The following is a 27,010-nucleotide window of genomic DNA, read 5'->3' as shown; positions in this document are numbered from 1 at the left end:
AAATAAATAAATAAAATCTTAAAAAAAAAAAATCACTGGATTAGGGAAATGACCCCATGGCAGTGGCCATTACCTTGAAATCCAAAATAGCACTGAGATTTTCTACCATTTTAGGGATACATTATAATTCTGGGCTTCCAGATTTATACAGGGCATTATATAACTTTATATACAGTCTTTCTACCTTTAGAAAACCTGTATTTAGCACAATTCCAGAAGAAATGAAAAAATATAAATTGATTGATAATGTTATATGAAATAGTGGAAAGAAAAGGTCCTGGTGAGGAGACCTTTTCTGGGGCAATATTTTCATGAAACTACTCCTGTAAAGCCAGGATAAAGGAGTCCTAAAATTCTGAGTTGCGAAGTGTTACCTTTATTTTTATACATAGGACATTTTAGTCTCTCTTATAGAGTTAGGCACTGCAGCTTTTGCTTTAAAACTAGCTTTTTTGTATGAGTTCTTAGTCCTGTGTGCCTTGGAAATTTTTTATTTTACTACATTATTTGACACATAGTAGGTGATCATTAAATAGTTTGATAACAGTTTAGGGCTATTCTATTTGCTGTCTTTCCTTGAAGTTCTAACAGGTTGCTTCAAAAAAATTATGTTAAGAAGTAGTATTACGGGTAATATTGTCACTGTGTTAAAATGGTGTAGTATCTTAGAATTAATAGTTGATCATTTTTTTATTTTGAAGGCACAGCAGCAACGCCACGAGAGAGACTTGGCCCTTTTGAAATTGAAGGCTGAACAAGAAGCTTTGGAATGTCAGAGACAATTAGAAGAAACCCGAAACAAAGCAGCTCAGGTACTTAGGTTTTCAGCATGCACTGGTTTTGTAAATCTAAATTTGTATGTTTGGAGTCACTTCAGTTTTCTTTTAATTATCTAGGAGTGAAAAAGGAAAGATATAATAATGCTTTAGTACATTATGCCATTTGGGTTAATTTCATGTCATTTGACTCTGGTAGCAATCCTGTGAGTTAAGAATTATCCCCAATTTAGAGAAGTGGGAGCTGAGGTACATAGTATTTATTGTCTAAGGAAACATCAACTCGTGAATGGTGGAGTTAAAAATTAAACTCCAGCAATAATTTTGAGACTCTAAACTCTAGATTTCAGGATATGAAATCTACACGTTTTGTTTTACAAGGCATTTGTGCCATAAAACAATTTTAAAATTAAAGCTAATTTGGAGTGGGGAGAGACTGAGACATAACAGAAGTTCTCTTTTTACTTTCTTTTATTTTCAGGTCCATGCAGAATCCTTACAGCAGGTGGTCAAATCACAAAGGGAAGTAGCGGAGGTCCTACAGGAAGCAACTTGTAAAATAGCCACTCACCAAGCAGACACTGCTCGCCTCAACACAGACGTGGCTCGCCAAATCTGTGAAGTAAGGCCATTGAGAGACCCTTTTCTTTTAGTCAGTCTGAGTAGATTTGGTCTTTGCAGTTTCTAACATCTAGCAAATATGTACTTTTGGTTAGTGACTTTCAGTGGGTGCCAAATGCTGTTTGACTTGAGGCTGTAGGTTGTACATGTGAGTGATCAGAGGCAGAAAAAATGGAGAAGAACTCTAAATGTCTGTCCTTGAGTAGGCTTTTTAAAAATATACTGATTTTATTGATGTTTAATTTACAGACTATAAAAATATATCCATTTTAAGTGTATTGTTTGATGAGTTTTGACAAATATATAGGTATCTAATTAGATGTAGATATCTATATCTATATATTTCTGTCTTTTCTTATATCTGTCCATCCCTATAAACATCACCATAATTGAGAAATAGAATACAGTTGATTCTTGAACAACATGGGCTTGAACTGTGAGGGTCTGCTTATATGCAAAATTTTTTTTGACAAATACAGTACAGTACTATAAATGTAATTTTTCTTCCTCAGGATTTTCTTAATATTTTTTTTCTCTAGCCTACTTTATTTATTTTTTAAAAGATTTTATTATTTTATTTATTTATTTGACAGAGAGAAGGAACACAGGCAGGGGGAGTGGGAAAGGGAGAAGCAGGCTTCCTGTCGAGCAGGGAGCCTGATGTGGGGCTCGATCCCAGGACCCTGGGATCATTACCTTGGAGGCAGACACCCAACTGACAGCCATCCAGGTGCCCCTAGCCTAATTTATTATAATAATACAGTATAAAGTACATATGATGTATAAGATATGTGTTAATCAACTGTTTATGTTATGGGTAAGGCTGCTAATCAACAATAGGCTATTTAGTAGTTCAGCTTTGGGGGAATTAGAAGTTATCCACAAATTTCGACTGCTTAATGAATTGGCTCCACTAATCCCCATGTTGTTCAGAAGGCAACTGTATTTCCGTCACTACAAAGTTTCTTCATGCACCTATCCGTTCTGTCCCCAGCTTTGGTCCCAGGAGGCCATTTATCTGCTTTGTATGAAGATGGTTCCTTTCTACCTACAGTGGTGTTAGTGTCTTGTCTTTTACTGTACCAAGAACAAAGCCAGAAATAGTTTTACTGTTGTCTGTGTACGGGATATTATAGTCTATAGTTTTAGTTTCAGTTTATATTAGCAGGTACAATTTAGGATTGTTTGTGAAATGATTTTGTTATTAATATTAAAAGACCAGGAACCTCCTGGGTTGGGTATTATGGGATTGTGCATAGACTCTTTTAAGAAAATTTTAGACAACATTAACAAAGATATCAAACACACTTCAAGTTGTCAAGGCAGTGATTGAATGAACACCAAATGCATAACAGAGGCAGCAGTTGCAGTACTGGTGAATAGGGAGAATACCTCCCATTGTAGGTCAAAACAGATATAGGAAGTAGAAATTGAGTTGATTCTTATAGAAGATTTATTTTTGGTTTATAATGGCTTATTATATTACTTGAAGATTTTGTTTTAATTTATAGGTTGCTATAGCTAGATGAAACTTAGAAATCAGTTAGTCCATCCAACTTTTTATTTTTATAAGGAAGCTTTGTGAGACTTAAAGAATCTAAATGACTTGCCCCCAGTGTTTTACCTCTTATGGCGGAATTTACTTGCTCTTAATCCAGTGATCTTTCAAAGACACTGTGCTCCTTCTCAGTTTTCTGTAATTTTTTTTTTCACATCTACTTTTGCCTTGTGTGTGTTCTTATTTAGATGGCAGAGTTGACTCGAACTCATATCTCAGATGCCATCACTGCTTCCGGAGCTCCCCTGACAACGCTATACGACCACCAACGACAGCATGCTCCAGACTTTGTGAAACAGCTGAGGACCAGAGCTGAAACGGATAGGTTAATACTCAGTCATTCAGCAGCTATGCAACGAGTATCCACTATGTCCCAGGCCCTGTCGTGGGCGCTAGGAGTATAGTTATGGGCATACAGTGTGGTGGGGAAGATAGATACTGTAATCAAATATTCACTGAAGTGAATGAACACTTACTCACTGAGACATGTGTTAGGAGAGAAAAGAACGTACATCTCAGAGATCTAAAACGAAGGAATTTGAATAGCCTAGGGGTACAGCGACATTAGAGAAAGGTTTCCTGGGGAAGGAAAGCTTACGGTGAGATCCAGTGGTTGGAAAGGAGTCAGTGATGTAAAGCAGATAAAGATTGGCAGGTCAGTACATATGAATGTAAGAGGAGAAAATGAGGGAAGGTTGTGACTCGAGGCAGAGAACAAAGGGGAGAATGATAGGAGATGATGCACTGATCAGATGACGGTGGGACATCGCAGACCTTGAGGATTTTGGAGTTTATTCCTAGAACAATGAAGAGTCAGATTTTTAGGCAGCCTGGGTGATGTGATCATGTTTGTGTGTCTTTTTTACATCACATTTGGACTGTCTCTAATTCATAGATTTGAAGTCCCTATTCACATTTACTGATACTTGGGGTGATTTGTGTTTATTTCTCACAGAGCAAAAGATACTCTTTTCTATGAGTGAATGCCTTTCTTAAAAACTTTGTCATAGCTATTTCATAATTTCTATTCAAGATTTTATCTCAATGTTAAATGGCACTTAAAATCCTTCTCTTAGGAGAGACTTTAAAAGTTTAATCAGTTTTTATTCTCTTTGCAGGAAAAGTCAATCTGTTTCAGCCTCTCAGAGTAAAGAAGGGACCCTTGATTCAAAACATCAGAAGTATTCCCCTTCATACGATAGTTATTCTGAGTCTTCAAGATACAAGAATCATGATCGAAGGTGAAAACACTTTGATTTAGTAAAGTGTGGTGAATGGCTTAGACAGTGCTTTTTCTTTTTACTTCTTAATCTCATTTCTTTAAATGAAATAGTGTCTTTACTTCAAAGTTCTGACTTCCCTTATTTGATTAACTGATTTATAAAATAATTGTTCTACGTAGTAATGTAACTACCATTCCTTGAGAGCCTGCCTTTTACAAGCACTGTGTCAGTTTCTTTCTTTCTTTTTTTTTTTTTTAATTTATTTGACAGAGGGAGAGAGAACACAAGTAGGCAGAGAGGCAGGTTGTGGGCGGGAGTGGGAAGCAGGCTCCCTGCTGAGCAGAGAGCCTGATGCAGGGCTCGATCCCAGGACTCTGAGATCATGACCTGAGCTGAAGGCAGAGGCTTATCCCCCTGAGCCACCCAGGTGCCCCTCTTTTTCCTGCATTTAATATTCACAGCAACCTTCTAAGACAGATAACCGTCCTCATTTTATAGACGGGAACAGAGGCTCATGCAGTTGCTAAGAAACTCACCCGAGGTCACTTAGATAGTAGCACACCAAAGAATTGAACCTTGGTTTATCTGGCTCCAAGGCCTATGTTTATTGTGCATTGCTTTGCTAACATCCATATTTCTTGACATTACTGTATGTACTAATTTTTATAATTACAAAAGAGGACCGAATACTTTGTCATTGGTTCTTGCATGGTATTAACATCTGTAGTTTTCAATTATGGTTCTGTCCTTGGATTAGAAGATTTTTGAAGCTCCTTTTCCAGCATTCTTATGGTAGGATACCTACATTGTCAAAGTGAAACCTCATTTAAAAAATTAAATCATGAGACTAAAAAACATTAGTGTGGGGCATTAAGTACCTACTATATCTCTGGAACTATGTGACTTTCATTTAACCTTCCTGACACACAGTTCATTGAGGCTGTCAGATGGGTCATTACAGGGATTCCTCATAGTTTTCTCAAACCATTCCCCAATCTCTTCACTAACCACATGGTAACTAGAGTGATTTTTCTAAAATTTGCAGCCAATTTGTTACTCACCTGGTTGAAACCTTCAGTATTCCTTTAGAGCCACTCAGTACAGCATCAAAGTTCCTTTATTATTGAAGCTTTGGTCCATCTCTAGCCCTGTCTCTTGGCATTTCCCCTCTTACCCTATTCTACTAATTACAACTACTCTATTGTAATTCTCTAAAAAAAGAGTCATGCTCTCTCTCTCTTTTGTGCCATTACATATGATATACCTTCTCTTTTTTAAAATTTAAATTCAATTAATTTACATACAATGTACTATTTCAGATTTAGAGTTCAGTGTTTCATCACTCATATAATACCCAGTGCTCATTACATCACATGCCCTCCTTAATGTCCATCACCCAGTTACCCCATCCTCCTGCCCACCTCCCCTCCAGCAACCCTTGGTTTGTTTTCTATGATTAAGAGTCTTTTAATGGTTTGTCACCTCTCTGATTTTATCTTGTTTTATTTTTCCCTCTCTTCCTCTCTGATCCTCTGTTTTGTTTCTTAAATTTCACTTATGAGTGAGATCATATGATGATTGTCTTTCTCTGATTGACTTATTTCACTTAGCATAGTACCCTCTAGTTCCATCCACGTCATTGCAAATGGCAAGATTTCTTTTTTTTTTTTGATGGCTTGTAGTGTTCCATTGTATGTATATACCACATTTTCTTTCTTTTTTAAATTAACATGTAATGTATTATTTGTTTCAGGAATACAGGTCTGTGAATCATCAGTCTTGCACAATTCACAGCACTCACCATAGCATATACCCTCCCCAGCGTCCCTCATCCAGCCACCTTATCCCTCCCACCCCCATCCCCTCCAGCAACCCTCAGTTGCTGAGATTAAGAGTCTCTCATGGTTTGTCTCCCTCCCTGTTCCCATCTTACTTCTTTTTTCTCTCCCTTCCCCCTACAGCTCCCTGCCCTGCCTCCCAAATTCCTCATATCAGAGAGAGCATATGATAATTGCCTTTCTCTGATTGACTTCTCTTCGCATAATACCCTCACTTTCCATCCATGTCTTTGTAAATGACAAGATTTTGGGTTTTTCATGGCTGCGTAGTATTCCATTGTATATATATTATACCACATCTTCTTTTTTTTTTTTTTTTAAATTTATTTGACAGATCACAAGTAGGCAGAGAGGCAGGCAGAGAGAGACAGGAGGAGGAGGCAGGCTCCCTGCTGAGCAGAGAGCCCGATGCAGGACTCGATCCCAGGACCCTGAGATCATGACCTGAGCCGAAGGCAGAGGCTTTAACCACTGAGCCACCCAGGCGCCCCTACCACATCTTCTTTATCCATTCATCCGTCAGTGGACATCTGGACTCTTTCCATAGTTTGGCTGTTGTGGACGTTGCTGCTATAAACATTGGGGTGGAGGTACCCCTTTGGGTCACTACATTTGTGTCTTTAGGGTAAATACCCAGTGGTGTGATTGCTGCTCTATTTTCAACTTTTTCAGGAACCTCCATACTGTTTTCCAGAGTGGCTGCACCAGCTTATATTCCCACCAACAGTGTAAGATAAGAGGGTTAGGATTCCCCTTTGACCGCATTCTTGCCAACATCTGTCATTTCCTGACTTGTTGATTTTAGCCATTCTTAGTTGTGTACAGTTGTATCTCAGTGTGGTTTTGATTCGTATTTCCCTGATGGTGAGTGATATTGAGCCTTTTTTCATGTGTCTCTTGGCCATTTGTAAGCTGTCTTTGGAGAAATGTCTGTTTATGTCTTCTGCCCATTTCTTGATTGGATTATTTGTTCTATGGGTGTTGAGTTTGATAAGTTCTTTATAGATTTTGGATACTAGCCCTTTATCTGATAAAACACTTCCAAATATCTTCTCCCGTTCTGTTTTGGTTTTGTTGACTGTTCCCTTTGCTGTACAAAAGATTTTTTATTTTGATGATATCCCAGTAGTTCATTTTTGCTTTTGTTTCCCTTGCCTTTGGAAACATGTCTAGCAAGAAGTTGCTGTGGCTAAGAGGTTGCACAGAGGTTGCTGCCTATGTTCTCCTTTAGGATTTTGATATCTCACATTTATGTCTTTCATCCATTTTGAGTCTATTTTTGTATATGGTGTAAGGAAATAGTCAAGTTTCATTCTTCTACATGTGGCTGTCCAGTTTTTCCAACACCATTTGTTGAAGAGACTGTCCTTTTCCATTGGATATTCTTTCCTACTTTGTCTAGGATTAGTTGATCATAAAGTTGAGGGTCTGTTTCTGGGTTCTCTATTCTGTTTCACCGATCTATGTTTCTATTTTTGTGCCAGTACCACATTGTCTTGATGATTACAGCTTTGATATAGAGCTTGAAGTCCGGCATTGTGATGCCACCAGCTTTGGCTTTCCTTTTCAACATTCCTTTGGCTATTCAGGGTCTTTTCTGCTTCCATACAAATTTTAGGATTATTTGTTCCAGCTCTGTAAAAAAAAAAATGATGGCATTTTGATAGGGATTGCATTGATTATATAGATTGCTCTATGTAGCATAGACATTTTAAGAATATTTGTTCTTCCAATCCATGAGCATAGAAGGTTTTTCCATTTCTTTGTGTCTTCCTCAATTTCTTTCATGAGTGTTCTTTAGTTTTCTGAGTACAGATCCTTTGCCTCTTTGGTTAGATTTATTCCTAGGTATCTCGGTATTTGGTACAATTGTAAATGGGATCAACTCCTTAATTTCTCTTTCTTCTGTTTCATTGTTAGTGTATAGAAGTGCAACTGACTTCTGTGCATTGATTTTATATCCTGCCGCTTTGCTGAATTCCTGTATGAGTTTTAGCAATTTTGGGGTGGAGTCTTGGATTTTCCACATAGAGTACCATGTCATGTGCGAAGAGTAAGGGTTTGACTTCTTCTTTGCCAATTCAAATGCCTTTTATTTCTTTTGTTGTCTGATTGCTGAGTCTAGGACTTCTAGCACTGTGTTGAACAACAGTGGTGATAGTGGACATCCCTGCTGTTTTCCTGACCTTAGGGGAAAAGCTCTCGGTTTTTCCGCCCTAAGAATGATATTTGCTGTAGGCTTTTCATAGATGGCTTTTATGATATTGAGGTATGTTCCTTCTGTCCCTACACTGTGAAAAGTTTCAAGAAAAACTGCTATACTTTGTCAAATGCTTTTTCTGCATCTGTTGAGAGGATCATATGGTTCTTGTCCCCCTTTTTTTTTAAATTAATGTAGTGTATCATGTTAATTGATTTGTGGATGTTGAACCACCTGTGCCACCCAGTAATAAATCCCACTTGGTTGTGGTGTGTAATCCTTTTAATGTACTTTTGGATCCTATTGGCTAGTCTCTTGGTGAGAATTTTGGCATCCTCGTTCATCAGGGATTTTGGTCTGTAATTCTCCTTTTTGGTGGGGGTCTTTGTCTGGTTTTGGGATCAAGGTAATGCTGGCCTCAAAGAAAGAGTTGGGAAGTTTTCCTTCCATTTCTATTGTTTGAATAGAAGAATAGGTATTAATTCTTCTTTAAATGTTTGGTAGAGTTCCCCTGGGAAGCCTTCAGGCCCTGGACTCTTGTTTGTTGGGAGATTTTTGATTATTGCTTCTATTTCATTGCTGGTTATGGGTCTGTTGAGGTTTTTTCTTTCTTCTTGTTTCAGTTTTGGTAGTTTATATGTCTTTAGGGATGCAGCCATTTCTTCCAGATTGCCTAATTTGTTGGCATGTAATTGCTTATAGTATGTTCTTATTTCTTAATTGTTTGTTCTTAACTGTTCTTAATTGTTTGTGTTTCTTCGGTATTGGTTGTGATCTCTCCTCTTTCATTCATGATTTTATTTGTTTGAGTCCTTTCTCTTTTCTTTTTTATAAGTCTGACTAAGGTTTTTTTCAATTTTATTAATTCTTTCAAAGAATCAGATCCTGCTTTCATTGATCTGTTCTCCTGTTCTTTTGGTTTTTATTTCATTGGTTTCTGCTCTAATCTTTATTAATTCTCTTTTCCTGCTGGACTTAGGCTTTATTTGCTGTTCTTTCTCCAGCTCCATTAGGTATAAGGTTAGGTTGTATATTTGAGACTTTTCTTGTTTCTTGAGAAAGGCTTGTATTGCTATATACTTCCCTCTTAGGACCACCTTTGCTAAAAAAGTTGTTCTTTAATTTCCTGGTTGACCCACTCATTCTTCTTCTTCTTCTTTTTTTTTAACCCATTCATTCTTTAGTAGGATGCTCTTCAGCCTCCACATGCTTGAGTTCTTTCCAAATTTCCTCTTGTGATTAAGTTCCAGTTTCAAAGCATTGTGGTCTGAAAATATGCAAAGAATGATCTCAGTCTTCTGGTACAGGTTGAGACCTGATTTGTGACCCAGTATGTGATCTTTTCTGGAGAATGTTCCATGTTTACTCAAGAAGAATGTATATTCTGTTGCTTTAGGATGGAATCCTTGGAATATTATCTGTGAAGTCCATCTGGTCCAGTGTGTCATTCAAGGCTCTTGTTTCCTTGTTGATATTCTACTTAGATGATCTGTCCATTCCAGTGAGTGGAGTGTTAAAGTCCCCTACTATTACTGTATTATTACCGATGAGTTTCTTTTTGTTATAAATTGGTTTGTATAATTGGCTGCTCCTATGTTAGAGGCATAAATATTTACAGTTGTTAGATTTTCTTATTGGATAGACAATTTAATTATAATATAGTGTCCTTATTCATCTTTTATTACAGTCTTTGGTTTAAAATCTAATTTGTCTGATATAAGGATTGCTACCCTAGCTTTCTTTTGATGTCCATTAGCATGATACATGGTTTTCCAGCTCCTCACTTTCAATCTGGAAGTGTCCTTGAGTCTAAAATGAATCTCTCGTTGACACATATTGATGGGTCTTGCTTTTTTAGCCAGTCTGATACCCTGTGTCTCTTGATTGGAGCATTTAGCCCCTTTACAGTGTAACTATTGAAAGATAGGAATTTAGTGCCATTGTCTTACCTATAAAATCACTGTTTCTGTATATTTTCTTTGTTCCTTTCTGGTTATGTTACTTTGGGGCTCTCTCTTCACTTAAAGGATCTTCTTTAATATTTCTTGCAGGGCTGGTTTAGTGATCACAAAATCTTTAAGTTTCTGTTTGTTCTGGAAGCTTTTTATCTCTCCTTCTATTTTGAATGACAGCCTTAACGGATTAAGTATTCTTAGCTGCGTATTTTTCTCATTTAGCACCCTGAGTTTATCACGCCAGACCTTTCTGTCCTGCCAGGTCTCTGTGGATAGGGCTGCTTCCAGTCAAATACCTACCCTTGTAGGTAACGAACCTCTTGTTCTGAGCTGCTTTCAGAATTTTCTCTTTTTCTCTGAGATTTGCAAGTTTCACTATTATATGTTGAGGTGTTGACCTTTTTTACTGATTTTGAGGGGGATTCTCATGTGCCTCCTAAACTTGAATGCCTTTTTCCTTCCCCAGATTAGGGACGTTTTGTGCTCTCGTTTGCTCTGGTATACCTTTTGCCCCACTCTCCCTCTTTCCTCTTCTTCTGGAATCCCAATTATTCTGATGCTGTTTTGCTTATCACTTATGCCTCAAATTCTCCCCTCGTGATCCAATAGTTGTTTATCTCTCTTTTTCTCAGCTTCTTTATTCTCCATCATTTTGTCTTCTATATTACTATTTCTCTCTTCTGCCTAATTCATCCTAGCAGTTAGAGCCTCCATTTTTTTTTTTTAAAGGTTTTATTTATTTATTTGGCAGACAGATCGTAAGTAGGCAGAGAGGCAGGCAGGGAGAGGAAGGGAAGCAGGCTCCCCGCTGAGCAGAGAGCCTGACGTGGGGCTCGACCCCAGGACCCTAGGATCACGACCTGAGCCAAAGGCAGAGGCTTTAACCTACTGAGCCACCCAGGCGCACTGAGCCACCCAGGCGCCCCGAGCCTCCATTTTTTATTGCATCTCATTAATAGTCTTTTCTGTTTCAACTTGATTAGATTTTAGTTCTTTTATTTCTCCAGGTAGGGATTCTCTAGTGTTCTCTATGCTCTTTTCAAGCCCAGCTCATATCTTTATAATTGTTATCCTGAACTCCAGTTCCAACATCTTACTTATATCCATACTGATTAGGTCCCTGGAATTCAGTACTGCCTCTTGCTCTCTTTTTTGAGGTGATTTTTTTCTGTCTTATCATTCTTGCAGAAAGTGGTTGCTTTTCTGTTTGTGGACTTGTAGCTATTCTTTTCTTAGATCTTCAGTTGAATTCACAGGTATTCAGAATGATTTAATAGCTACCTACCTGAATTCCTGGGACCAGACAAAACTAAGGTCTCTTACTCCTTTGCCATCATGGACTTCTCCAAGATATGCCTTCTTTCTAGAACTTCCCCACTCTATTTCATTTAATTTACTTTTACTCCCCTCCACGAGTCAGTGTTACCCTTAGTCTGCTTTAGATATCCCTTCTGTGTTCTCCCATAGCACTCCTTATATAACTGTTTGAGCCTTTACCACCTTCTGTCTCTTGTTACTTTGTCAGTTATGGAGTACACTAGAAATTGTTTGAGGTCTTCATTTTCATCACCCCAAAAAGAAGGCCCATACCCATTAGTCATTTCTTTTGCTCTCTCTTCAGCTTCTGGCAACCACTAACCTACTTTGTATATCTGTTCTCTGTGGATTTGTCTCTTTTGGACATTTCATATAAATGGCATCATACAATGTGTGGTCCTTTGTGACTGGTTCTTTGACTTAGTATAATGTTTTTAAGGTTTATCTATCACATATTAGTATATTATTCCTTTATAGGCCAAATAATATTCTCTTGTATGGATATCCCACATTTTATTTACCATCAGTTGATAGACATTGGATTGCTTCTATTTTTTTACTATTATGAATAGTGCTGCTACATACCTGTATATAAAAGTTTTTGTGTGGACATACATTTTCATTTCTTTTGGGTATACACTTAGAAGAGGGATTGCTGGGTCATAAAATACCTCTTTAACTTTTTGGAAACAGCTGTTCCACTTCACATTCCCACTAAAAATTTATTTTTTTTTACATCCTCACCAACATTTGTTATTATCTCTCTTTTTTACTACAGCCATCCTAGTGAAGACCGTACTATACTTAGCAAAATACCTAGCACGCAATAGGCAGTTTACTACATGTTTACTGGGTGAATGATTGGCACATAACTGCTAAGTAGAGTAATTGAGCACTTTACAGAAATGATACTTGAACTGAGTCTTAAATCAGGGAGGCAGAACAGTCTTAAATAGGTAGGCAGGGAAGGAAAGGCATTTCAGAAGAGGACATAGCTTATGGAGAGGATCTTAAGACATGGCTTGTAATTGGCTCTCTCTCTTTCTATGTATATTTAAATGAATGAATAAACTAAGGAAAGCAAAGGGGGAGGAAGGAAAACACTGACCTTATATACAACTAATGAATCGTTGAATACTGTATTGAAAACTAATGGTGTACTATATGTTGGCTAACTAAACACAATAAAAAAAATAAAAGAAAAAAAACAAATTCACTAAGCATTTGGAAATTTGAGGCTAACTAAAGTCAGGGAAAGGCAGAACTAGTTGATACAGATTTAAGGCTCAATCTGAATGATAGTAGTTGAAATTACAGAGATGCATAAGATTGCCAGGGGACAGTAGGTAGCAAAAAAGAGAAAGGGACCAACAACAAAACTCTGGGAATCACCATCATTTTAAGGAAAGCCAGGAAAATTCAAAGGACATGAAAGAAACAGAAAAACTGTTTCAGGAGGTAGAAAAGCTGGTGAGGATAGAAAGGAGTGTAAGAAAGAAAAGTCTTTTTCTTAACATTTAATTTTGATAATAATTTCAAGCTTACAAAAATATTGCAAGAATAATACAGGTTCCTAAATATTTTTTATCCACATTATACTGATATTAACATTTTACTACATTTGCTTTAGCCAGTGGAGCTTTTAAAGAAGGAGGTAGAGATAAAGACCATATAATATTGCAGAAAAATTATCCATTGGATTTGGGAATTCAAGTTTAGGTTGAGTTTGAAAGAAGGATTATAGTAGTTGGAATTAAGCTGATTGTGATTAATTGTGATGTTGATGAAAAGTAAGGAAGTTGAAACAGCCAAATAGAGGCCCCTTTTCCTTGATTTTGATTTTAAAATGAAAGGAAAAGGGGAAGTGATAGCCTGGGATTAGTGCTTGCTTTTCATGACTATTTAAGAGTGAAGCCATTCTCTTTTCTACAACAGTTTCTTCTCAGATCTCTGTCCACTTTGCATTTTATGTTTTATGTTACTTTTCATCATTTCATATCTTGATCATGAAGCGCATTCCCCTTGCCAAATAAATTTACTTTGAATTTCCGAACCTTATCACTTTTTTTTTGTTTGTTTCTATAATATCTATAAACAGAAGTAGTAGTGGTAGCAGCCGTCAAGAAAGCCCTTCAGTGCCATCTTCTAAGGAAAATGAGAGGAAACTTCATGGTGAAAAGATGGAGAATTCTATTGATGAACAGGTTCAGACTGTTGTAGATGATTCTCTGCGAAGTGACAGTGTGCCATCTCTTCCTGATGAGAAAGGTAATGTTTCTTGCAGGTGTGTGTATAGTTACTTGTTTGGGGAGGCTTCCAGAACCCTTTGAGATACTTGTCACTGAGCTAGTTAGACCATGGTAGTGTGTGTGTGTTTGTGTATCTGAATCTGATATTAAGTGTATCTAGGTGAAACTACTTCAAAGCTATAATGACTTCATAATGACAACTTCCACATAATGAGAGAAATAAAGGATACAGGAAAACAAAGAAATTATCTGTTAATTTTCTCCTACAGGATGAATTTAATCTCTGTAAAATTTTATCTTAATAATAGTGCTTGTAATTAAAATAGTGAAGACAAATTTATTGAAAGTGTCTTTGAGTCTCAGGATAGTAACCATCCGTGACTTAATGTTGTTCTCAGGCTGTTTGCCATGGTGCCTGGCTCCAATAACTGCAGATTTATCACTGACAAGTGATTAATCTGAAATGTCATGAGCTACGACTTTTTGATATATTTCGCTTCTTTAAACAATATAAAATTAAATTACTTGAACTTATACTTCTGACCACAGTGGAGGAAGAGGATCAGATTTACCCTCCCTCCTAAAACAAATATCAGACAAAACATATGAAATAACTATTTTTAAGATATTGAACATCAGGCAGTGAATGCTATTGATTCATGAGAGATGAAAAGCAGATGAGGTGCACTATGACTGTTCCAGCTTACTGCCTGAAGGCAGTCTCTAGGCTGTGTGCCATGGAGTCCAGTAGTCTTCCCTCGTGGAAGAAGTGAAGTTAGGGGTCTGGAGAGCTAAGGCAACTAAAGTCCACAGGACAACCAAGAGCCAAAGAAACGACACCATTTTAAAAACCTGTATGTAGGAGAAAAGCCAACTCATCTTTTGTTTAGCAGTGACCTCTTAGAACACAACACTGGAACTACAATCTCTGAAAGAGAAAAATTGATAAGCTATGCTTGTTTAAATTAAAAAAACTGCTCTGTGAAAAACACTGTTAAGAGAGTTGAAAAGAGAATCCATAGACTGTTAGAAATATTTGTAAATCACATAAGGACTTAATATCCAGAATTATATAAAGGACCCCTAAGACTCAACAACAAGAAAATCATCAACCCTATTTAAAAATGTGCATAAGATCTGAACAGACACTTCATTAAAGGAACTATGCAAATGGCAAGTAGATTTAGGAAAGGTGTTCAATATCATGTGTTCGGGAAATGAAGATTAAAATCACAATGAGATACTACAACATACCTGTTAGAATGGCTAAAATCCAAAAAGCTGACAACAAAGTGGTGGCGGTAAAGATGCAGAGCAACGGGAACTTGAATTCGTTGCTGATGAGAATGCAAAATGGTACAGCTGCTTTGTAAGACATTTTCAGTGTCTTATAATAATCCATCAATCACATGCCTAGGCAAATGAATTGAAAACTTAGATCCTCACAAAAGCCTATACACTAATGTTCATAGCACCATTTTTCATTATTGCTAACAACTAGAAGCCACCAAATGTCTTACAAAGAGAATGGATAAGCAAACTGGTTCATCTGTACAGTGGAATACTATTCAGTGATTAAAAGGAACAAGCTATTTATTCATGCAACGTAACAGATGAATTTCAAGTGAATTTTACTAAGCAAAAGAAGCAAGCTGCAGAAGGCTACATAGTGTATGATTCCATTTATATGACATTCTGGAATAGGCAAAACTTTAGGGTAGGAAAACATATTAATGGTTCTCAACTGTTAGGTAAAAGAGGAAGTTGTTAAACTACAAAGGAGATGCACAGGAGAACTTTAAGTGTGAAGCAACTTATGTAAGGGATATCCTGTACGGTTCTTTATGTACTGACAGATGCTGTGCATTTTTCAGAACCCTAGAGCTGTATATCACAAAGGGTAATTTCAGCATGTGCAAACTAAACACACACACACATCAACCAGGATGTTGGGGATCCTAGAATAGAATGCAGTCTATGACAAAGGAATCTAACTTTATTACAAATGTATGGCATAACCACACTGAAGAAGGTGGAAGAAAAAGGAGCTGACCTAAGTAATTTTGGAAAATGGCAGTTTTGAGTGGAAATTGTAAACCTAAATATAAAGAGAGCAGAATATAAACACTGTATTCTTTTTTGTGTGTGTGTGATATTTGTCTTTATTAAGTTATTAAATCAGCCCTGGAAGTTTCTGATTTTATATTTGTTTTAGTAGAGGTAAACAAAAAATGTGAATTGGACTCTCATTTCCTCAGAAAGTTCCTGGATAAGATTCCTTCTTTATATTTGTCAGCTACTGTCTTCTCTTGGCTTTCTTTAAATTTTTAAATCAATTTTATGGATTTATTACAGTCATTTCAAACACATAGTACAATGAGTTTGACAACTGTGTGATAGACACCCACGTAATCACAGTCAGACTCAAGATTTAGGATATATTACCCCCCACATTTTCCCATGACCCTTTGCATTCAACTGCCCTCCCTAAGGACAGCCCCAAGCATCCCCTGATGGGCTTTCTGTACTTGGACTTTCACTTTGCCTATTTGAAAATAATGTAAGTGGAATCATACAGTATGTGTTTTTTGAGTCTGATTTCTTTTATTAAACACTGTATTCTAATTGGTAAATGAGCTTTTCACAGGGCTACAGGTAAACAGTTCTTATGTATGTATTGGGGTTGAACAAATAAGTAAATTGATGTTGTTTGGTAAGAGCCAGGTTTCTCGGTGGAGAAGGATATTAGATACACAAGAAAGGAAGACTGGAATGAACCCTGTGGTGCTGGTTTAGAGTCAGTGACATCAGTCTGAATCCATCTTTGGATGGATGGATGGATACAGGAACTACTGTGTGTGTGTGTGTGTGTGTGTGTGTTTGTACATTGGTTAGTATACATGCATACTTCATCTAGCTCTGGCCACTGACAGAGGGAAGAAACCATGATGCTCTAGTAGTAACAAGAGTGACCCAGTGCCAGGGTGCCTGCGTGTCTCAGTCGGTTAAGTATCTGCCTTTGGCTCAGGCCATGATCCCAATGTCCTAGGATCAAGCCCTACATCAGGCTCCCTCCTTGGCTGAGAGCCTGCTTTTCCTTCTCCCTCTGCCCCTCCACACCTTGCTCTCTCTCTCACTCTGGTCTTTCTCTCTCAAATAAATAAATAAAATCTTAAAAAAAAAAAAAAAAAGAATAACCAGTATCCATAATTGTGGTTTCTAAATACTCTCTAATGAAACAAATTAGATGAGAGCTCTTTGGAGAAATGACTGATTCTAGGACTGGACAGGGAAAATACAAAATGAACCTGGAATGTCTTATAGTACTGGAAGGTAAGGCTGTCCAAATAAGAAAAGGATTGGAGGTGAGGAGTGCATGTCAAAGGCACACAAGAGCCATCATGTTTTAAATTACCATGGTATTGATGAATTCTAAAAAAATTTTAATATGCATTTCTTTGCTAATAATGTTAAACTTTTTTTTTTTTACTTTATTTTGACCATTCATATTCTCTTTGTGATGCAGTTGATCATGACTATTTCTCATTTTTCTGTAGGATTATTAGTTTTCTAATTGGTTTGTTAGAGCTGTTTATATATAGTGTATTACACTTTTACCATATATCTTGTACTCATATTTTTGGATAGTTCAGTGAATTTTTATTGCCATGCCTATTAATTGTTAGCCATCAATTCCCTGAATTTATTAGGTTGTCCCATAACGAGACAGCAAGGGCTATTAATGAATACTTACTGAAAACCATTACAATGATAAAATCTACTTGTTCCAAATTCTTTTAGATTCTACTTCTATTGCAACAGAATATTCCCTGAAATTCGATGAATCTATGACAGAAGATGAAATAGAAGAAAAATCATTTCGATCTTTACTACCTTCTGAGAGTCATCGCAGGTTTAACATGGAAAAGAAGAGAGGCCATCATGATGACTCTGATGATGAAACCTCTCCAGAAAAGACAACACTGTCTTCTGCCAAGGTGTGCTTCAGTTTACTTGTGATTACTTCATAAAGAGCTGTGGATATGTTCTCTCAAAGATAGGACCATATGTTTTGTGCTTGAACTCAGGTGTCATCTACCAGAATGATTTTCCTAAGATAGCAATTTTAGAGCTATACAAATTTTTGCTATAGAATCTGGCTTTGCTTCCTTTACAAAGTACAACATAGACTTACTCCTTGGAGTAATGGAGGCGGCCTTTCAGGATTAGAGCCAGTGTATGTCTCTAATGTTTCATTTGCTTCACTCTTACAACATTTTATTCCGTTTTAAAAGTCCATATCACCTTGCTAAATTGTTAGCCTTCTGGACAACAGGGACAGTTCTTACCCAACTTTATACCCCTGGGACAATACCTGGCTTATGTAGTTGTTTGTTAAAACTTCAGTTGCTGAATAAATTAGCTGATGAGTGTTACTCCCTCTCGTGTGCCTTTTTTGAAGCGAGTTCTCTGACATGGTCAGCACCCTTTTTTTATACATATATTTTATAAGTACATGCCTCTTTTAACAAAATTAATTTTAAGTTCCAAAGGCTTAGGTAATGATAAACTTGAAATAAAATCTCCACTTAGGAGCTGAGCATGCCATTCTCAGGAGGACAAGATAGTTTTTCTAAATTTACTATGGAGATGGTTCGACAGTATATGAAAGAAGAGGAAATGAGGGCGGCTCACCAGTCTTCACTCTTGCGTCTCCGTGAGAAGGCCTTGAAGGAGAAAACTAAGGCTGAATTAGCCTGGCTAGAGCATCAGAAAAAGTAAGTTGTTTCAGTGAACATAGTTTTCGCTTTCCAATTTCTTCTTCTATCCAAGGAAATGCTTTGTCTTTAAAGCTGTTTTTGTTTCTTCATTTAATTTAATTTGACCAATCCCGTTTCTTTTTTTTTTTTTTCACCAATCCAGTTTCTTAACCTAGAAATCTGGCAGTCGTCTTTGAATCCTGTTGCTGTTCAGACCTCCCTTCTCATAACATTCTCTTTGCATTTCTTTTTTATCACCTGACTCTCATATTACTATTTACACTTAATTCCTTTACCGTGTTATAAATTTCTCAAAGCAATTGTATCTTCAAAGGACACAGTCTAGAGTTTGCATATATTATATGTGCAATAAAATATTTGATGGGGTAGGCTTTGCTGCATGTTTTCCATGTTTGAAAATGTTAAATTGTTTCAGAGACTTTTCAGTGGTAGAGAATTCTTGACATTATAATAGAAATTTAATCAACTCTTTGTCTCAATGTGAAATATTTGCAGACATCTACGAGACAAAGGAGAAGATGATAAAATGCCCCCACTTCGGAAGAAACAGCGTGGTTTGCTTTTAAGGTTGCAGCAAGAGAAGGTATGTTAGAAGAAAAACAGTCTTTAAGAGAATTTCTCCTAAGGCAAGTTAGATGGTGGAATCTATTATTTTGCCTGACCTCTTTTTCTTATTATCACCTTACGTGTCATTTATGTGATATTTGCCACTGTCTTTGCCTATACCACAGTAGTTACAGAGATTGCTTTCTTGGTAGTCTGCTATATTTCTAATTTGTGTCACTACTAACTTAATACAATGTAGAGTTGAACCTGCCTTCCTTTGTTAAATAGTGTGAAATGCATATTTAAAAACTAAGTTATTTGTAAATGAGTCTCTTTGGATTAATTTTTTAGTCAGTATTTTTCCCAAAATGGATTTTAGGACATACTCATTACAAATTGTTGAATATTTTGGCTGAGTGAACTCAAACACCTCAGGTTGGAATCTGGGAGAGGTAACATGGTTTAGTGGTTAAGAATTCAAGCTCCAGAATCAGATTGCCAGGGTTAAAATCCTAAATCTACCAATTATTATTTTCATAATCTTGGACAAGTTATCTGATTTCTCTGTGCCTCAGTTTCTCTCTAAACCAAGGATAATAATGATAACATACTTTGTCGGATTTTTGGAAAGAATAAATTAGTTAATACATATAATAAATTTTACAGTCGATTTTGGCACAGTGGGAAATGCTCAATGAATGTTAGCTGTTATCTAAATTCTAGCTTTGTCACTTACAGCTGTGTAATATAATGGCCAAGTTTAAGTAACTCTCTGAGACTTAATTTCCTCACCTGTAGGAGTAAGATAATACTTCATATGGTGGTTATGAGGATTAAAATGAGGTAATGTGTAAAATGTTTTCACAGTGCCTAGTAAGTATTCAGTGGATTCTAGTTTTCTTTTCCTTTATTGATCTCATGCAAGCTCCTGACCCCTATGTTGGATGATCTGTGGGAATATAATCATTTAAGTTATAGATTGGATTATTGCTCAAGTAGTTTTGTTTTGTTTTAATATACGTTCACCCCAAGGAAACATCACTGATTGTATGAACTTTAAAAATTTGGAATTTTGGGGGCACCTGGGTGGTTCAGTTGATCAAACATCTGACTCTTGATTTTGGCGCAGTTCATGATCTCAGGGATGTGAGATCCAGCCCCACATCTGGCTCCACTCAACGTGCAACTGATTCTCTCCCTTGACCTCTGCCCTTTCCTCTCCTCTCTCACTCTCTCATAATAATTTTTAAAAAATAAAATAGAAATTTGGAATTTTTTCAAAGAAGTTATATCTTTTTTATCCAGGAAAATTGGTTTCAAAATAACTTAAAAATTTTTTAGTTAAAATAAGTAACTTTTTACATTACAATAGCTTTCTGTTTGTAAAGTAGAATAACAGCTAGATTTACCAGTATTTTCTCTCATTCTGTGTGGTTGTGTTTTCACTTTCTTATTTATTTATTTATTTAAAGAGAGAGCGAGCAAAGAGGGGCTGGTGGGGGCATGGGAGTGGAGAGGGGAGGCAGAATCTTAAACAGGCTCTGTGTCAGTTGTGGAGCCCAATATGGGGCTTGATCTCATGATCCTGATATCATGACCTGAGCCAAAATTAAGAGTCCCATGCTTACCTCACTGAGCCACCCAGGCACCCCAAGTTTTCACTTTTCTTGATAATGTGCTTTGAAGAACAAACCTTTGGATTTTGATGAATCTAATATTTTACTGCATGACTGCTGATAGCCCATTTAGTTTTTGTTATTTTGAAAGTTTACTTGTTTTACCTTCATTTTTGAAAGATTTTTTAAAAAGATTTTATTTATGTATTAGAGAGACCTCAAGTAGCCAGAGAGGCAGGCAGAGAGAGAGGGGGAAGCAGGCTCCCTGCTGAGCAGAGAGCCCTATACAGGGCTGGATCCCAGGACCCTGAGATCATGACCTGACCTGAAGGCAGAGGCTTAACCAGCTAAGCCACCCAGGTGTCCCTTGAAAGATATTTTTATTAGGCATAGAATTATTTTCTTTTGGCATTTTAAAAGATATTTTCCATTGTCTACTAGTTTCCAGTGTTTTTATGGAGAGGTCAGTTGTCTTAATTTTTTGAAGGCTGTTTTAAGATTTTTAAAAATTTGTCGTAGATTTTTTTCAGATGTGCTTAGGTGTGATTTCTTTTTCTACTCATACTGTTAGGATTTACTAAGCATCTTGAATTTGTTGTTTGTTGTATTTAAGTTTTTGAAAACAATCTCTTCATGTGTTCTGCCTCACTCTCTCTCTGCTTTTCTTCAGAAACTCCAAGTAGAGATATGTTAGACCTTCTGACCATTTAACGTATTTCTCTTCTGCTCTGTTTTGGTTTTATATCACTCTCTAGAAACAAACAAACAAAACCCCCACATGCTCTCAATTTAGAGAGTTTCTGTTGATCTGTTTTCAAATTAATTAGTTGTATATTCTGCTCTGTCATGTGTCTTGTTAGTCATCCAATGAGTTCTTAATGAGTTGTGTTTTTTTTTGTTCTATAATATCTCTTTTCTTCTTTTTGATAGCTTTTTAAAAGATTTTATTTATTTTTAGAGAGTGCAAGAGTTGGGGGGAGGGGCAGAGGGAGACGAAGAGAGACAATCTTGAGCAGACTGCACTGAGCGTGGAGCCCAATGTGGAGCTTGATCTCAGGATCTGACCTGAGCCAAAACCAAGTGTCTGCACAGTTAACTGACTGAGCCACCTAGGCACTCCATCTTTTTTATAGATTTTAATTCTCTGTTTACCTTTTCTTCAGTATTTCTGTTCTGGTGGGTTGTTTTTTTTTTTTAAGATTTTTATTTATTTATTTGACAGAAAGAGATCACAAGCAGGCAGAGAGGCAGGCAGAGAGAGAGGGGGAAGCAGGCTCCCTGCTGAGCAGAGAGTCTGATGTGGGGCTCAATCCCAGGACCCTGGGATCATGACCTGAGCCAAAGGCAGAGGCTTTAACCCACTGAGCCACCCACATGCCCCTCTGTTTTTTCCCTTATTTTTTGATCACATTATTCATAGTCATTTCAGCTTTCTTGTCTGGTAACTAGATATTTTGACATCTGTGTGTTTGCTCCTATTTTCTCTCTATTTTCTGTTATCATATGATTCTTTTTCTTTGCATGTCTAATAGTTTTTTTCTTCATTTTTTAAATTTAAATTCTAGTTAGTAGCATCCAGTGCAGTATTGGTTTCAGGAGGAAAGTGATTCATCATTTATGTATAACAACACCCAATGCTCAGCACAAGTGCCATCTTCATAGCTATCACCCATCTAGCCCGCCTCCACCCTCCTCCCTCCATCAGCCCTCAGTTTGTTCTCTATTATTAAGAATCTCTTAAGAGTGGGCATCTGGGTGGCTCAATGGGTTAAAACCTCTGTCTTTGGCTCAGGTCATGATCCCAGGGTCCTGGGATTGAGCCCCACATCAGACTCTGCTCAGCATGGAGCCTGCTCCCCCTGCCCCCCACCTGCCTCTCTACCTGTTTGTGATCTCTGTCAAATAAATAAATAAAATCTTTTAAAAAAGAAAAAAGAATCTCTTAAGAGTAATTTTTTATCAAATGCTGGCTACTGTATAAATAACTGCAGAGGCTCCAGATGATGTTATCTCCCCCGCAGAGTGAACTTGTTTTTTCTTCTCCTGTGCTGTTAGAGTGCTCAGCGGTTCACTTAAATCCATTAAGGAACTATGCTGGATTAGTATTGGGTTGTAGAGTTGGTAGGCCTCAGTCTCCTCCTGCTTCTCATCGACCCTAGGTTGTAATCTTCCAGGAATTTCAGTTGAAAGCCAGGTATACCAGCATGAAAGACTGTGGGGATATCTCCTTTGCTGCTGAGAGGTTTCTGGTATGTAGTTCCTTAGCCTTCTGTCTGTGCTGCTTAAGAACAGGCAAATGGTTTGAGGGGGAGACTGAGTTGGAAGCCTTTTAAGTTTCCAGTTTTGTCACCTAAGGTCTTTGTACCTGTAGGAGTGGTGACTGGTGTAACCACTTTGGAGCAGTTTGACTGTATCTGGTCATGTTGACAACACATATAGTCTGTGAGTCCGCAGTTCTGCGTCTTTGTATATAGTTGAGAAGTTCTCACACATACACAGGGGAAAATGGAAACAGCTTAATCCTTTCATTAAGAGAATAGATAAAACAAAGCATATTCCTACAAGCAAGTACAACCCTGCAGGAAATGAATGCATTACATATCAGCACTGTTCAACAGAGATTTCTGAAATAATTAACGTTCTGTATTTTTGCTCTCCAATACAGTAGTTATGAGTCGCATATAGTTTTTGATACTTAAAACATGGCTAGTGCAACTGAGAAACTGAAATTTTAATTTTACTTACTTTTAATTTAAATGGCTATGGAGCTGTGACTATCGTATTAAATAGTTACAGCAGTAGATCTTTATCAAAAATCGTAATACTGGTTTTTATAGAAAAGCAAGATGCAAAAGAATATGTACAGTATGCTACCATTCTCATAAATTATTTTTAAAGATTTATTTCTTTATTTTAGAGAGACAGTGAATGAGCATGTGAGTGGGGAGGGGACAGGAGTAAGGATAGAGAGAGAGAGAGAGAGAGAGAGAGAGAGAATCCTCAAGGAGGCTCCCTGCTGAGCAGAGTCTGATGTGGGGCTCGATCCCAGGACACTGAGATCATGACCTGAGCCAAAATCAAGAGTTGGCCACCTAACCAGCCAAGCCACCCAGATATCCCTATAGTACTTCAGAATATTTTCTTAAATAAATGTGCAAAAACCACTCTGATCTAACTACCTACCCCTGGGAAGTGACCCTACAGAAATAAAATCACTGGCGTGGAAGGATATATGTACTAAGATATTTACTGCTGTTGTATCATAAGAATTATTTTGACCGGTAATGAGATTCTGTAACCACTTTGGCCACATGTCTTTGCACAGCTGTATCCAAAACAAGAGAGAACATATTTTCCTATGTCATATTCTTTTTTTTTTTTTTGAAATAAATTTCATATAACATAAAACAACCGTTTTAAAGTATAATCCACGTATACCCCTAACCGTTTTAAAGTGAACAGTTTGTATAAACTTACAGCTTTCTGAAAAGAAAAGCAAACATCTTTCCTCAGGAATCCCCGTGAAACAGTTTCTTTTCTAGGCTTGGATTGGGTGGATTTATACATTAATTTGGTTCAGAAACTCAGGCCCAAGCTAATAGCAGCTTTTCAAAATGTGCTTTGTGGAGCTCTGGGGTCACGAAGGTCAAAACTGTTTTCCTAATAGTGGGATATGAATTTGCCCTTTTCATGTTCGACATTTGTACTAAGTGGTACAAAAACAATGGTGGGGGCCCTGGGTGGCTCAGGGGGTTAAGCCTCTGCCTTCGGCTCAGGTCATGATCTCAGGTCCTGGGATCAAGTCCCGCATCGGGCTCTGCTCAGCTGGGAGCCTGCTTTCCTCTCTCTCTGCCTGCCTCTCTGCCTACTTGTGATCTCAGTCTGTCAAACGAATAAACAAAATTAAAACAAACAAACAAACAAAAACTGTGGTGGGTACAACTGCCAGTGCCTTAGTACGAATCAGGGCAGTGGTCCCAAACTATACTAGTAATCATCATATTTTTCAGTGCCACACGCAGTGAAACAAAGAAAAAGCACCAGTTTTACTGAAGAATGTCTTGATAAGTAGTAAAAATTACTAATTTTGCTGAGTGTTGACCTTTGAGTACTTTCATTGTCATACCCTGCATGACATAGGAAGCCCACAAATAGGCACTTTGGCCAGAAAACCAGAGGACCGTGATTAACTCAAGGAAAGGCCTTTGGGCAGTTGAGTTGCAAGCTGACCTAACGATTTTTTTTCATGGAATATCATTTTTCCTTGAAAGAATTATTCAGAGACAAACTATTCAGATTCGTATACTTGACAGTCATTTTCTCAAAAATGAACAAATTGTCCCTGTTACTTTATAGAAAACAGCTGTAACAGTATTTGTTGCCAGTGACAAAATTCAGACTTTCAAGTAAAAATTTTGGAAAATTTCTGTCCAACACCTAAAGCTAAAGAACTTTTCTTTTGAGATCTCTGGTGATGTGAAAGAATGTGATTTTTTTATACTGTATAATGAAATATGGCAACATTTGAAAGATCTGCATAACTCAGTGAACCGACATTTTCCAAATGACTGATGCATAATGTTTCAAAAAATCAAGCCAGACAATAGATTTGCAAAAATCTAAATAATAAATTTTTTTGGAAGATAGTTATTTTCTTTAAAAGCATACAATGCCATTGTATTCTCATGAGAGAGTGAACGAAGGCAATTTAGTGTCTTAGTATTATAAAGATTATTTGACTCTGAGAATCCCCTGAAAGGACCTTGGGAATCCTCTAGTGTCCATGGTCCACTCTTCAAGAACTGCTGCTCTAGAGAAAATCATACATGTGCCAAGACAAAAACTATAAGTTGTTCATTGTAGCATTGTTTGGAATAATGACCAACAACAACTTTATCCACACGTAGGGGTAATGGATACATGAAATATTCTATGCCTCTAATGTTATGCAACAGTTAGATGTAAGTCAACACAGAGATGTGTCAAGAGCAATGTCCAGTAAATAAGGCAAGGTTGAAAATATATGTGTGTGATATTATTTATAAAATACTTAAAAACATACAAACCAAACAGTTTGTTTTTTGCAGGTTAAGTACAAATAACTGTAGAAGAATTTTAAAAGAATGTGCTGGAAGGATATATACCATGGTAGTGGTTACCTCTGAGGATATGAGATTGCATACTGGTTTTATCTGTAATGTTTTATTTCTTCACAAAATAAAAACTAGGATAAAATATGACAGTATTAACAATTATTGTACTAGTATGAGATTTTAGAAATTAGGTATTTTTGTGCACTTCTCTGCATTTTCAAATAGTTTACAAAAATCAAACATGACTAAAATATAAGTCGCTAATTTTTACTGTCTTTATTAAGCTTACATTATTGACAGGAACACAGATTAAAATAAATTTATGAAAAAAAGGGACAGTCTCTTAAATTTTAACAATTATTAACTGTGAAGTATATCGTCTTTTGCTTAATAAGTGACAGAAAACTTAGCAATACCCTTTGGTGCAGTATAGTCTTAAATGTTTCTGGTGGAGACCATTCTTTTTTTAAAGCAATCTTTAAGTGATTTTAAGGGCCATCATAGGGTTTATCCTCTTTGATTTGTTCATCTAACCAGTAATAATTGTTATATTAACTACTTGTTACACAACTATTAAATAAGTGTAAAGACCAAGTAGCACTATGGAAAAATGTGAAAAATATGAAGTATCTTAAGTTTAAAAGGGGATAGAAAATTATCAGTCTATTGTAATTATAATTATTTAAATTAAGGGATCATGTTAAATTATTTTAACATGTTGGGGTTATGAGACTTTTCCTCCTTCAGTACTTCAGAATTTTTCGATACTATTTTATTTTGAATACTTTATTTATTTATTTTTTTTTTGATGTATGTGATGATTGGGCTTTCTTAAAATGATACCTTGGAACTTGTATCCTCCAGATCTCAGCCACTCTCCTAATTCTTTAAACCTTAGGCAGAAATTAAACGTCTTCAAGAAGCCAATAAGGCAGCTCGGAAGGAAAGACAACTGATTCTGAAACAGCAGGAGGAGATAGAAAGGATCCGACAGACCACCATAAAGTTACAGGAGAAGTTAAAGTCGGCAGGAGAGAATAAATTGGTAAATTACACACAATTACTATTCATTTTCTGCCTCATGTTGCTTGCTAATGCCTAATTCTGCCTCACTTTTCTCATCTGATGGATATGTTCATCCCAGGACTGTGATAGTTGATAGGTGAACTAGAATAAAGTTCTATGTATATGCCTTTATGTATAGTGAGAGTTTTAATTTTTTTTTTCCCACAGAATA

At 36.9% G+C, this 27,010-nt stretch overlaps 1 protein-coding gene across 5 annotated transcripts in view; it reads left to right on the top strand.

The window, feature by feature from the left end:
- CEP350 (centrosomal protein 350) overlaps nucleotides 1–27,010 on the top strand; it is a 151,024-nt gene that overhangs the window by 72,040 nt on the left and 51,974 nt on the right. For 3 of the 5 annotated variants that reach the window (XM_032862723.1, XM_032862725.1, XM_032862722.1), the window contains exons 18-26: nucleotides 702–812; nucleotides 1,258–1,398; nucleotides 3,144–3,310; nucleotides 4,074–4,196; nucleotides 13,587–13,756; nucleotides 17,539–17,735; nucleotides 18,331–18,515; nucleotides 19,014–19,101; nucleotides 26,672–26,818. In XM_032862723.1, coding sequence (XP_032718614.1) covers nucleotides 702–812; nucleotides 1,258–1,398; nucleotides 3,144–3,310; nucleotides 4,074–4,196; nucleotides 13,587–13,756; nucleotides 17,539–17,735; nucleotides 18,331–18,515; nucleotides 19,014–19,101; nucleotides 26,672–26,818 — 1,329 coding nt within the window. The remainder of the gene's footprint in view (nucleotides 1–701; nucleotides 813–1,257; nucleotides 1,399–3,143; nucleotides 3,311–4,073; nucleotides 4,197–13,586; nucleotides 13,757–17,538; nucleotides 17,736–18,330; nucleotides 18,516–19,013; nucleotides 19,102–26,671; nucleotides 26,819–27,010) is intronic. The other 2 variants (XM_032862726.1, XM_032862724.1) reach the window with 1 other exon arrangement.

This window comes from Lontra canadensis, unplaced genomic scaffold, assembly GCF_010015895.1.
Source record: "Lontra canadensis isolate GAN:19392208 unplaced genomic scaffold, GSC_riverotter_1.0 scaffold24, whole genome shotgun sequence".
Lineage (NCBI taxonomy): Eukaryota > Metazoa > Chordata > Mammalia > Carnivora > Mustelidae > Lontra > Lontra canadensis.
The sequence above is the reverse complement of the archived record's forward strand: the minus strand, read 5'-3'. Positions and strand labels throughout refer to the sequence as shown.